The sequence below is a fragment of the Lepidochelys kempii genome, chromosome 11, assembly GCF_965140285.1.
Source record: "Lepidochelys kempii isolate rLepKem1 chromosome 11, rLepKem1.hap1, whole genome shotgun sequence".
Lineage (NCBI taxonomy): Eukaryota > Metazoa > Chordata > Testudines > Cheloniidae > Lepidochelys > Lepidochelys kempii.
In genome coordinates, this window is record NC_136390.1 from 40323724 (window position 1) to 40338133 (window position 14410).

Consider the following 14410-nt stretch of genomic DNA (forward strand, 5'->3'; position numbering starts at 1 on the left):
TGGTAATTCTGCTTCTTGCAGCTTTCCAGCTCCCTGCTCAGCCAGTCCTCATTCAGCCAGCTCCAGCTGCTCTTCTGGAACAACTCCACTACAGGAGTTAGTTCCACTCTCCTGTGGTGCCAGGTACAGCCTGTCCCAATCATTATGCCTCTGACAGGCTGTTACAGCCCCAGGTGTAGCCCTGCTTCCTTTAATTGGCTCAACTGGGTCCACCTGCTCTGATACAGGGGCACTGGTCCTGCACTGCTTACAGAGACCAGCTATGACAGTAGGGTGATAGATTACAGCTATGAACAGGGACTCTTGCTTTTTCCTGAGAGTCTGGCTGGAATTCTGCATTTGCATTGTTCCAAAAGCAGATTACCCACCAGTCAAAAATGGCTTTTAATTTAGCAAATTTGAATTTTAATTTAGCAAACTTGAGGCAAAAGTTCGACATAATTTTTTCTTCAAAATACCTGGAAATCGTCTCAGAGTATAGCACTCCTCCTGTGGAACACAACCAGGTGCCTCCATTTTATTTTTTCTGGAATTTAGAGATTTTGGAAAACAACTAGCTTTCCCCCTCATTTTCCTCCTACCAAGAAGGAACTTAGCCCCTCCCTGAGCAAGTATTTCCAAGTGGATTAATTTGTATATACCTCAAGCCCACAAAGCCAGGAGGGCTTGCAGCTCCCCGAGCTGTCAGAAGTCATTCTTCTAAAGCTACAGAAACCTCCTGTGCAGAACATAGAGCAGCTTTGTAAGTCTGCAAGGCTGTACTCAGAGATGTTTGCACACATTCACACAGTGCAACAGATCAGATGTTAACCCCCTGGCAGATTTCCCCACGCTGCACATTAATCCAAACTTTGTACTTCTAGTGAAGGCACAATCATAATAAAATGAAAGCTGTGTCTTTTAAACAAAAACAGATTACATCAGAATTCAGGAGTTATGAATATTCACCAATCCAACCACCGGGTGATAGATTTCCTAGACTACATGGGGAGCCAAATTTATCTCTAGGAGATTCCACTGAACACAATAGTTACATCAAAGATGAGTTAGGCCAAGGCCTTTTATTACTTAATTACAAATATGACACTTTTGGGACTTGCTGGCAAACTAGCAGTGCATATCCTGGCAATTATTTCATCCGAATATGCTAAAACTAAACCCTGGACTTATTTTACTTGCTACTCAGATATGTACATTTACAGGATAAATTTATTCAGAATGCTCTTAATAAAATCCACTTATAACTGGTAAATACAATCTCACCACATTTAAACATGATATGCTGGTATTCAGAATTAGCAAAACGTTACTAATCAACATTACCATGAGTTTCTGGGTAATTCCTACAGTTTTCAGGCACTCCTCCCCACATACACACCCACAGTTCCTGTGCTGTAACTTCCTACCAGCATTGCATGTTTATGCTTTTGCCTTTATTAACTAATACCTTGATTTATTCTCTAAGACAAGTCATACTACACTATAATGGGACCTTTCTGGCCTTAAAAATCTATGACTAACTACACCAAATATCTGATGGTTTATTTTTATATATTACACAAATATAAGAAAATGAAATGACTTTAAATATATTTTATTGTTCCATGATTCTTAATAAAAACACCTTCAAAACATTCTGTACATTTCAAACTGCTTAGAACTGCATACCCATTATATAAATGTAATTGTGTATGGATGCCATGATGTCTCTGTACAAAGATGTACAATATGTACAGTAACATTAAGTGCAAGCTGTGCAAAGCCAAGTAAAGGTTACTGATTCATGCCACTGGTTAGGGGGGGGAAAAAAAATCTATGCAGAACTAAAGCTTCAATCCGTTTCCTGTGTGCAAATGATTAATTTATAAACAAATAAATGCATATTGTATATCATTTAGAAAGGAGTGATTTGACTTAAATTCTCAGTTCAGCAAGAGCAACATGCAGCTGACTGGATAGATATAGTACTGTTCTCTTGAATTTTTTTTTCATTGTGTCGTTATACTAGGCTGAAAGGTCATCTCAGGATTCAGCTGCTACTTTTGGTAGAACTGAAGCAACATCAAGAGATCGAAATTTTGGAAGATAAAGCCCAAACTTGTTTTCTATGCCAGCAAATGTAGCTGTAGCAAGTCTGTATCCACCTATGTGGTCAGGATTAACAGGAGGCAGGTCTGAGATTCGAGATTTGGGGGTTGGTTCTGATCCAGAGGGTTTGCTGTTTGAGGAGAAAAAAAGAAAAGATTATTTATTTAAAATGTTTCTCCTGCATCAGAATAACAGAGCAGAATCTATAGTAAGCCAATACTAAAAATGATCATCTGTCTACAACATATAAATCAACATAGTTAGAAGTTAATTATTCTGATTAGTTTTTAAAATAAAGGAAGCTTGCTTTAAAGGCCACTATCTAGTAGTTCAGGCTAAAATTTAGTTTCTGGATATTTTAAAATAGAAATATTTTCATGAAAAAAATATTGTAAATGATTTTAATTAAAACAGTTTGAGGGGGATTTAATTATCATCTTGCAGTGTAGGAAACCCAAATACAGAAGTTTTGTGCAGTGTATTAAAAAAAGTGAAACTGACATACTTCCTGTTGCTTAGACAGTGAAATAGTATACAAATCAAGGCAAGTTGATTTGTTTAAGCTCTTTCAGTTTTAATACCCAAAGATGTTAATAGTAATATCACTGTTCGGGGGATTTTTTGTGCAGGGCACACTTAAAACAAAATTCTGGCACTTTGATTTACAGCTAATCAATATCATTAAGTTTAACTACATCTGTTTCAACATATTCTTTCCATTTAGTTCTCTGAAGGCTCTGTATGAATTCAAACTTAGCAGACCCGATTTGCATGTTAGTGAGCAAATGTTTGCACTTACATTCCTCCAAAATCAACATAGAACCATCGCTGCAGAAGTTCATAGGTCACTAACGTAACACCAAACTGAGGTGAAGATCTGAACACTCGAGCTGTTGAATATTACAAATAATACTGTAATACAGCAACGTTAGATCAAGAAAGATGGTCTGAGAATTTCAAATGAACCTGTGAACTACAATACTAAGGCCCAATCCTGCAAACTTTACTGCTGGGAGCAATCCTGAGTAAAACAACATTGAAAAAATTTGCAGGATTGTGGTCTGACTTAAAATATAAAGAAAATTCCCTACCCATAGCTCCCTTCCAAAAAGCCGAAGGGCCTTCTTCTCTAAGTATCTTTCTAAAACAGTCAATAACTCCACTGTATGTTGTCTGACCAGCGCGAGCTGCCACTTGCAGTCTTGTCTTGATGACATCAGCAGGGGTTACCAAGGAAGCAGCAGGCACACCTTTTAGAAGAAAACAGCATTTAATTCACACAAAGTATCTTGTAAAAGATAGAAATATTTCTAATGTCAAAGAAAATACCTGCAAATGTCAATCTTTTTATGAAATCAAAGCTTATTAAAAATGTAAACCCACACACCCTGGTACTAACATAAAGTATTCAAAATTGACTTTTACTGCAGCTAGCATAGCACAATCCTTCTAAATGTCTCTTCAAAATCACGAAGTTAATTTTAATACAGATGCTAAAGGAAAACACTATGAAAATACAGCCAAGAGAACTGCAAAAATTATGCAACGATATTAACAGAACAATTCTCTCAAGAGCTCCCCTTTGAGTTCTATTATCAGTCATTTCAAATATCTTTTATTTTACCTTTTTTAAAGAGAGACGCAAATATTTCCAAGTATAAATAGTTAAAACTCACTCTCTCTCTTTTTCAATATAAAGGATTAAATATTCCTGACACAAATTAGTGGTGCTCTCAGCTGATTCTAGGAGCTCTGTCAGCCTTACTGTGCTTTGTGAATATTAATAGTTCTACTCACCTATTGTATGTACCAAGTACTTTGTAACAGTATAGCTGATTAACTGCTCTGCAAAAACCTCTCAAGTACTCGCAAAAAGAAAAGGAGTATTTGTGGCACCTTAGAGACTAACCAATTTATTTGAGCATGAGCTTTCGTGAGCTACAGCTCACTTCATCGGATGCATGCCGTGGAAACTGTAGCAGACTTTATATATACACAGAGAATATGAAAAAATACCTCGTCCCACCCCACTGTCCAGCTGGTAATAGCTTATCTAAAGTGATCATCAGGTGGGCCATTTCCAGCACAAATCCAGGTTTTCTCACCCTCCACCCCCCCACACAAATTCACTCTCCTGCTGGTGATTGTGTAAAGAGTTGTCACTTTGGATGGGCTATCACCAGCAGGAGAGTGAATTTGTGTGGGGGGGTGGAGGGTGAGAAAACCTGGATTTGTGCTGGAAATGGCCCACCTGATGATCACTTTAGATAAGCTATTACCAGCTGGACAGTGGGGTGGGACGAGGTATTTTTTCATATTCTCTGTGTATATATAAAGTCTGCTACAGTTTCCACGGCATGCATCCGATGAAGTGAGCTGTAGCTCACGAAAACTCATGCTCAAATAAATTTGTTAGTCTCTAAGGTGCCACAAGTACTCCTTTTCTTTTTGCGAATACAGACTAACATGGCTGTTACTCTGAAACCTCTCAAGTACTAACATTCCAATCCTTCACAGATCCATTTGTTTAAAGGTGTAAATATGCAAAGTGATCATTCAGAGGCCTTCTATTCTACAGTGTGAGATTTCTATGGTGCTCTTTGGCCAGTTCATTAGCAGAACACAAGAACACAAGTCTACTAAAAAAGTAAACTATAAAGAAAGGTTGACAATAAAGGTTTCAGAGTAACAGCCGTGTTAGTCTGTATTCGCAAAAAGAAAAGGAGGACTTGTGGCACCTTAGAGACTAACCAATTTATTAGAGCATAAGCTTTCGTGAGCTACAGCTCACTTCTTCAGATGCATATCGTGGAAACTGCAGCAGGCTTTATATATACACAGAGAATATGAAACAATACCTATTCCCACCCCACTGTCCTGCTGGTAATAGCTTATCTAAAGTGATTTCCAGCACAAATCCAGGTTTTCTCACCCTCCACCCCCCCACACAAATTCACTCTCCTGCTGGTGATAGCCCATCCAAAGTGATAACTCTTTACACAATGTGCATGACAATTAAGCTGGGCTATTTCCTGCATAAATCCAGGTTCTCACATCCCCCCCACCCCCATACACACACAAACTCACTCTCCTGCTGGTAACAGCTCATCCAAACTGACCACTCTTCAAGTTAAAATCCAAGTTAAACCAGAACATCTGGGGGGGGGGGGGGGGGGGGGTAGGAAAAAACAAGAGGAAACAGGCTACCTTGCATAATGACTTAGCCACTCCAAGTCTCTATTTAAGCCTAAATTAATAGTATCCAATTTGCAAATGAATTCCAATTCAGCAGTTTCTCGCTGGAGTCTGGATTTGAAGTTTTTTTGTTTTAAGATAGCGACCTTCATGTCTGTGATCGCGTGACCAGAGAGATTGAAGTGTTCTCCGACTGGTTTATGAATGTTATAATTCTTGACATCTGATTTGTGTCCATTTATTCTTTTACGTAGAGACTGTCCAGTTTGACCAATGTACATGGCAGAGGGGCATTGCTGGCACATGATGGCATATATCACATTGGTGGATGTGCAGGTGAACGAGCCTCTGATAGTGTGGCTGATGTTATTAGGCCCTGTGATGGTGTCCCCTGAATAGATATGTGGGCACAGTTGGCAACGGGCTTTGTTGCAAGGATAAGTTCCTGGGTTAGTGGTTCTGTTGTGTGGTATGTGGTTGTTGGTGAGTATTTGCTTCAGGTTGCGGGGCTGTCTGTAGGCAAGGACTGGCCTGTCTCCCAAGATTTGTGAGAGTGTTGGGTCATCCTTTAGGATAGGTTGTAGATCCTTAATAATGCGTTGGAGGGGTTTTAGTTGGGGGCTGAAGGTGACGGCTAGTGGCGTTCTGTTATTTTCTTTGTTAGGCCTGTCCTGTAGTAGGTAACTTCTGGGAACTCTTCTGGCTCTATCAATCTGTTTCTTTACTTCTGCAGGTGGGTATTGTAGTTGTAAGAAAGCTTGACAGAGATCTTGTAGGTGTTTGTCTCTGTCTGAGGGGTTGGAGCAAATGCGGTTGTATCGCAGAGCTTGGCTGTAGACGATGGATCGTGTGGTGTGGTCAGGGTGAAAGCTGGAGGCATGCAGGTAGGAATAGCGGTCAGTAGGTTTCCGGTATAGGGTGGTGTTTATGTGACCATTGTTTATTAGCACTGTAGTGTCCAGGAAGTGGATCTCTTGTGTGGACTGGACCAGGCTGAGGTTGGTGGTGGGATGGAAATTGTTGAAATCATGGTGGAATTCCTCAAGGGCTTCTTTTCCATGGGTCCAGATGATGAAGATGTCATCAATATAGCGCAAGTAGAGTAGGGGCTTTAGGGGACGAGAGCTGAGGAAGCGTTGTTCTAAATCAGCCATAAAAATGTTGGCATACTGTGGGGCCATGCGGGTACCCATAGCAGTGCCGCTGATCTGAAGGTATACATTGTCCCCAAATGTGAAGTAGTTATGGGTAAGGACAAAGTCACAAAGTTCAGCCACCAGGTTAGCCGTGACATTATCGGGGATAGTGTTCTTGACGGCTTGTAGTCCATCTTTGTGTGGAATGTTGGTGTAGAGGGCTTCTACATCCATAGTGGCCAGGATGGTGTTATCAGGAAGATCACCGATGGATTGTAGTTTCCTCAGGAAGTCAGTGGTGTCTCGAAGGTAGCTGGGAGTGCTGGTAGCGTAGGGCCTGAGGAGGGAGTCTACATAGCCAGACAATCCTGCTGTCAGGGTGCCAATGCCTGAGATGATGGGGCGCCCAGGATTTCCAGGTTTATGGATCTTGGGTAGTAGATAGAATATCCCAGGTCGGGGTTCCAGGGGTGTGTCTGTGCGGATTTGATCTTGTGCAGATTGATAGAGCCAGAAGAGTTCCCAGAAGTTACCTACTACAGGACAGGCCTAACAAAGAAAATAACAGAACGCCACTAGCCGTCACCTTCAGCCCCCAACTAAAACCCCTCCAACGCATTATTAAGGATCTACAACCTATCCTAAAGGATGACCCAACACTCTCACAAATCTTGGGAGACAGGCCAGTCCTTGCCTACAGACAGCCCCGCAACCTGAAGCAAATACTCACCAACAACCACATACCACACAACAGAACCACTAACCCAGGAACTTATCCTTGCAACAAAGCCCGTTGCCAACTGTGCCCACATATCTATTCAGGGGACACCATCACAGGGCCTAATAACATCAGCCACACTATCAGAGGCTCGTTCACCTGCACATCCACCAATGTGATATATGCCATCATGTGCCAGCAATGCCCCTCTGCCATGTACATTGGTCAAACTGGACAGTCTCTACGTAAAAGAATAAATGGACACAAATCAGATGTCAAGAATTATAACATTCATAAACCAGTCGGAGAACACTTCAATCTCTCTGGTCACGCGATCACAGACATGAAGGTCGCTATCTTAAAACAAAAAAACTTCAAATCCAGACTCCAGCGAGAAACTGCTGAATTGGAATTCATTTGCAAATTGGATACTATTAATTTAGGCTTAAATAGAGACTTGGAGTGGCTAAGTCATTATGCAAGGTAGCCTGTTTCCTCTTGTTTTTTCCTACCCCCCCCCCCCAGATGTTCTGGTTTAACTTGGATTTTAACTTGAAGAGTGGTCAGTTTGGATGAGCTATTACCAGCAGGAGAGTGAGTTTGTGTGTGTATGGGGGTGGGGGGGATGTGAGAACCTGGATTTATGCAGGAAATAGCCCAGCTTAATTGTCATGCACATTGTGTAAAGAGTTATCACTTTGGATGGGCTATCACCAGCAGGAGAGTGAATTTGTGTGGGGGGGTGGAGGGTGAGAAAACCTGGATTTGTGCTGGAAATCACTTTAGATAAGCTATTACCAGCAGGACAGTGGGGTGGGAATAGGTATTGTTTCATATTCTCTGTGTATATATAAAGCCTGCTGCAGTTTCCACGATATGCATCTGAAGAAGTGAGCTGTAGCTCACAAAAGCTTATGCTCTAATAAATTGGTTAGTCTCTAAGGTGCCACAAGTCCTCCTTTTCTTGTTGACAATAAAGGCATTTTGGGCACACACACTATGGTAACAGCCATCAATGATGGTACAGTAACAGTACCTCACCCCAAGCACCAGCACTGGTTTCTTATTCAAATGAAAGGGGAACTGTGCAGGTAAAGTACTATGCTGTTAGAATATTTATAAAATTTAGATGTAAAAATCCAACTCTCATTTTTAGTATAATGAATACTGACTCATCTCAATCACTTAACCAAAACCAAGAATTCCCTTCCAACTTGGAACTTGAATGTTCACTTTCAGTCTTGGTTGAATTGTTACTGTTGATTTCAATACAATTAAAAAAACAGCCTAACAGTTGTCTACATAGCACTTAAGGGAGATTTATAAAGTTGACAGGTCAGAAATTTAACGAAGTTACAGTAAACCTTCCCAAAACATCCTGCTGATCAATTCAGGAGGTTTTATCTTGGAACAGGAGCAGCAAAGCCAGTCTATTTGCTAAAGCTAACTATGCACTATTACAACCCTATAAACTTTTTTTGAAGCCACATGTGTACACACAATGTTCTCAGTTATGCTTATCTGATCCACTCCCATTAAACAGTAACATGAATTTGCAGCTCAGAAAGAAGGATTCTTGTAAGCTAAATTTTATATCTCAAACAAGATTTATAGCCATTTCTACTGAGCGCATCGCATCAATATCCAAGTGTCTGATAAACATTAGTGAATTAAGCTGTGGTTAAAAAACACAAATGGCAAGTCTTATTATAGGATACTAGCCCCCACAGTGTATTTTTCAGTAGTTCTATGAATAAAATGGAACAGATTTTCTTCCCATTTCTGGTCCCTTTGTGCCATTCAAGAGCAAAAGGGCCGAGAAAACTGTCACATCTCCCCAGCCATGGGGGCATACCCAATTGGGAAAGAGCGGGCATAACTAGGTCCTACGCCAACTCCAGTTTAGGTGGCAGGCTGGAGCACACAGAACTCTAGTGATCCCTGGATAGCTCCAAGGATGGTCTAATAAACTACACATAGGCCAGCACCAAATGGGCCCAGGATCAAGGAACTGCAAACACCTCCTCTGCATTCCACCCCACTTGTGTTACACCGAGCAGATACTGGGTGCAAAAGAGAATTTGTCCACCAGGATGTCTACCATTAATTTGTCTAGCAGTGCATTTTTAGCTTATTCACCACCATCACATCTGGGCCTAATTTTATTAGCCTACTGACTGAGATAAGAGGCCATTATTACCAACAAACCAGTTACACATTCTGTTCATACCAAGTGCAGCCAATGATTTTAGTTTATTGTTTATTCATTGGGTAATGTTATGATTTACTAACATGTTATTTTACATATAATCATCGTATGCGAAATAGAGTTAAATTGTAGGATTATAGAAATATAAGATTGATCAGTAGTTAGAAGGGGTAATTATGTATTCGATATCTAAGTAAGTAGGATTGTAAGACAAGGCTTACAGGCTGAGGCCTGTAAGATTTTAGCTTAGCCATACTAGGCCATAGGCTTAAGAAAAGCTTGACAAAAGTAAGGGACCAAAGAATGACCCTATGCCACAACATTACCAGAAAAGATGCACCAATGGGTGATATTGCAAAAAAAATTAACAGTAAGAGTCAGTTTTCGCTACAAGATGCTCATTAGTCACATTTTTCTAACCCTCACCGCAGGATGCACTATATGCATAAACACTAATGACGTATAGTCAGAATCACATTATAAAGAGAGGGTACCCAGATTAGGAAAATTGAGCTCCCTATGGGAAACTCCAGCAGGAACCATTCCTTTACTTATTATCAATCCATGAGAGACCCACCAGACCCTAACACTATCTAGGAGGATGTGAGTATAACTATATAAGTAACGTGTGCATAGGTCTGTATAGAATTTCTATATGCTTAGGTAATCATAACTTTGATTGTAACTTTAGTAAAACTTGTCAAACAGACTAGACATTATACTTATAAATGTATGTGAGGTCTCTACTCTAGGCCTTTGTGTGTTCCTAGAGACTCTAAATCTGAAGCAAGTAGCAGAGGTGACTTTCACTCCATTAAGCCTGAAACTGTAGCCACCAGAGCCGAACCCACGGTGGTGTAATACCACATTACAAAATTCACTTTAAATAAAATAAAAGCCTACAGAAGTCATTTCTAAACACTAACTTCATGTAAGTGGGGTGAGTTTGTCCCACTATCATTAGAAGGGAAATCTTGATTAGAAATTCTTTAAAAAAACATGAAGAGTATGTTATTTCCACTCCTGTCCTGCTATTGAACAGTAAAGGCACCTTCAAATCCTTGTTTTGGCATTTACCTTTGAACTGAAAGTTTCTTCCCCAGTTGTTTAGGAGCCCTAAGCTAGATGAATCATTTTCTTTCTAATTCTTCTCAGTATATGTTCATCAAAGATTCAAATTAGCCTTCAAGTCAGAGAGCCTGGTAACAACTAAAACCCCATTGAGACAGACAGATCAAATTTGGCTACAAGTTGCTGAGCTGCATTAAGCTGTTTATCCACATTATGCAAATGTAATTAGCTCTCATCAAAATTACACTACCTCCCACCAAGGATAAAAGTGATCAAATTTAGATTAAATCAGATACAATGGCATACTAGCTTTCATTTATATGGGACTGATGAACGAATATTAAATATTATCTATTAAGGGGGAAAAGGTTATTTCTAGAAAACATATTGAGAAGTTACCTGCAATGGCACCAGCTGTAAGGAGATTAAGCCCTCCCACATGGCCATTTTCATCAGCAAGCATCAGTTTACTGTGAGCATAAACAGGAAAATAGATTGCAGAAAAGGGAATGTCTCGGAGGAAACACGCTTTGGCACCCTGTCACACAAAAAGGAAACATAATATACACACGTTATATAAATAGGATTAGACTTAAAGGCTGGCAAGAAGCCCCAGGCCACCGGGTATAGACTGAGCCAAGGCTCTTGAGTGGATCTACCAGGTAACCAGTAAATGTAATATGTCTTAAGGAATGTAGTATGGAGATTTGAACATCAAAAGAAGCACAGTTAGTCATTTGATGGTCAGCTCTCAGCTTCAGCGATGGTTTCTAACTTTAGCAAAAGAGTGACACTTGACAATTAAGGGCCTGCCATCAAACCTTAGATAGATGATTTTTCGTACAGAAATGTACACGACAATTTAACCTACAAAAAACCTTCTCTTAGCTGATCCTGCTGGCCTGGTGACAGGGAATGTACTGCCACACAAGAGAGTCGACTGGGGCCCTTGCTTGCCACTTGCTCCACAGGAAGCTGAGAGCATCTCCACTGACCCTCTCCGGCTGCCAGAAAAAACTGCACTGCAGGGCTAGCACAGTTTGTTCTCTTTCCCTATGGGAAAGTTGCCACAACATGGAAACACTAAAGCATGGGAAAGTAATACAGAGACAAAGGATGGGGAACTTGAATGACTCCCTTGCTGGGAAAAAAAAGTAATTCTTGGTTAAAACAAAAGCAGACTGTGAAGAACTTCAAAAAGATCTCACAAAACTAAGTGATTGGGCAAAAAAATGGCAAATGAAATTTAATGTGGATAAATGTAAAGTAATGCACATTGAAAAAAATAACCCCAACTATACATACAATACGATGGGGGCTAATTTAGCTATAACTAATCAGGAGAAAGATCTTGGCGTCATCGTGGATTGTTCTCTGAAGACGTCCACGCAGTGTGCAACAGCAGTCAAAAAAGCAAACTGGATGTTAGGAATCATTAAAAAAGGGATAGAGAATAAGATGGAGAATATCTTATTGCCCTTATAGAAATCCATGGTACGCCCACATCTTGAATACTGCGTACAGATGTGGTCCCCTCATCTCAAAAAAAGAAACGTGGGCATTAGAAAAGGTTCAGAAAAGGGCAACTGAAATGATTAGGGGTTTGGAACAGGTCCCATATGAGGAGAGATTAAAGAGGCTAGGACTTTTCAGCTTGGAAAAGAGGAGACTAAGGGGGAATATGATAGAGCTATATAAAATCATGACTGGTGTGGAGAAAGTGAATAAGGAAAAGATATTTACTTGTTCCCATAATATAAGAACTAGGGGGCACCAAATGAAATTATTGGGTAGTAGGTTTAAAACAAATAAAAGGAAGTTCTTCTTCACTCAGCACACAGTCAACCTGTGGAACTCCTTGCCTGAGGAGGTTGCGAAGGCTAGGACTATAACAGGGTTTAAAAGAGAACTGGATAAATTCCTGGAGGTTAAGTCCATTAATGGCTATTAGCCAGGATGGGCAGGGATGGTGTCCCTAGCCTCTGTTTGTCAGAGGGTGGAGATGGATGGCAGGAGAGAGATCACTTGATCATTACCTGTTAGGTTCACTCCCTCTGGGGCACCTGGCATTGGCGACTGTCGGAAGACAGGATACTGGGTTGGATGGACCTTTGGTCTGACCCAGTAAGGCCATTCTTATGTTCTTATGAACTTGGCATACAAGGCCTAAAAGCAAACTAAAGAGAGTCCCTCTAGATCTTGACACATGCTACAATATCTGTGAAGGGGCTGTTAAAATATGTTATGTCAAGAATCCTGATTAAAATGACTCCCCAATTATTCATCTGATATTGGGTGAATTACTTCCTGCTGCAAAGAGCTCATCCTGAGGGTGAGCCATGGAGGCTTCAAAACTATCTCCTCCACCCACCACTTCAGTCCACTCTGTGCCAGAATTGTGGCCATTGACTCTCTGAGTTCCCTACATAAGAGGCTCTGGGCCATGGGCCACATAAGAGTGATGCCAGGGCCTTAGGAGGTCACACATTTCTAAAAGTTCCCCTCCACGCTGACCTATTTGGAGCAGACAGAGTGCTCTCCGCAGGGGATCTGTGGGGCTTAAGTGGTATGTATGGTCTTGTGGAGACACACTCTATGCTTGGATGAATTTCACTCACCACTATTACATGTTTTAAAACCAGTCCCCTTTTGGTATTTACTCCACTGAGCTTTGTATTCTTTTTTTCTTTAACTTAATTATCCTAAACTTCCTTGAGATGACTGTTCAATTTTAAAGAAAGATAAAATTTGTAATAAAACCATCTTTCTAGTCACCAGACACAAAAATTATTACTGCACTAAAATTTTGTCCTATGTACCAAAACATCGATGCTATTTAGGGAAACATTATAGCTGTGTGAATCTAACCTAGTGAATTCAGAATAAAAGCTGCAGCTATGGATGTAAATTTACACATTTTTACAGTGCTACATAGCTCCATAAATAAATCAGCTAAACCAATATTATGGAAGTGCACAGCTGCCTATAGCTGTTGAATTTACGTATTACTCCTTGCACTGGCACAGGATACAGAAAGAAATACTCTTCCTTGTTTAAGAAAACTAATCGCTTCTGCACCATTACATCTGATCTGTAATGATGGTAGTAAGTATACCTGCAGGGAAGGAATCTGTTGACTGGCATTCTGGTAAAGTACAGTACAGTACAGGCTTTTTTTTTTAAATGGAATTCATTATTGACAAATCCCACCACTTAACTTCTTAAAGATCTGAATCCTACTAAATTCTACTACTGTTTCACTGCTGCCAAATTATTAAGACAAAAAGAAGATGCCGCTGTGAGGATAACAATAGAGATAACTGAGATTCAAAATAAATGTAAGACAATTTAGGCTCCTAAACAAACACAAAAGAAAAGCTAAAGAAACTTTTCACAAAAGCCTCCAAATGAAATGATCCATGCCAGAAGCCAGCAGGTCTGCAGTACAGGACTCCCTGCAACCTGATATAAAAGCCCAAAGGATAGAACAGGAGAGTATTTTTATGTTTCCCTCTTTCACTAATATGAGTATAAGGGCAAGTCTACGCTACAAAATTAAAAAGAAAAGGAGGACTTGTGGCACCTTAGAGACTAACCAATTTATTTGAGCATTAGCTTTTGTGAAAGCTAATGCTCAAATAAATTGGTTAGTCTCTAAGGTGCCACAAGTCCTCCTTTTCTTTTTGCGGATACAGACTAACACGGCTGCTACCCTGAACACTACAAAATTAAGTTGACCTAAGAGTATGGCCACACTGGAAACTTCAAAGCACTCCCGTGGCAGCGCTTTGAAGTGCAAGTTTGGTCGCGCGCGAGCGCTGGGAGAGAGCTCTCCCAGCGCTCCTGGTAATCCACCTCCACGAAGGGATTAGCTCCGAGCACTGGGAGCGCGGCTCCCAGCGCTTGGAGCCTGTTTACACTAGCGCTTTAAAGCACTCTGACTTCTACGCTCAGGGAGGTGATTTTTCACACCCCTGAGCCAACAAGTTAGAG

General features: G+C 40.6%; 1 protein-coding gene across 4 annotated transcripts in view; it reads right to left on the minus strand.

Annotated features, from left to right (window-relative positions):
* Nucleotides 1–920: 920 nt before the first annotated feature.
* The window catches only part of SLC25A12 (solute carrier family 25 member 12), a 73274-nt gene continuing 59784 nt past the window's right edge, over nt 921–14410 (minus strand). For 2 of the 4 annotated variants that reach the window (XM_073305822.2, XM_073305823.2), the window contains 4 exons: nt 10817–10955; nt 3180–3338; nt 2888–2978; nt 923–2218 (listed from right to left, as the gene is read on the minus strand). In XM_073305822.2, the coding sequence (XP_073161923.1) occupies nt 2023–2218; nt 2888–2978; nt 3180–3338; nt 10817–10955 (585 nt within the window). In that variant the 3' untranslated portion in view covers nt 923–2022. Of the gene's footprint in view, nt 2219–2887; nt 2979–3179; nt 3339–10816; nt 10956–14410 lie in introns of all 4 variants that reach the window. The other 2 variants (XM_073305821.2, XM_073305820.2) reach the window with 2 other exon arrangements.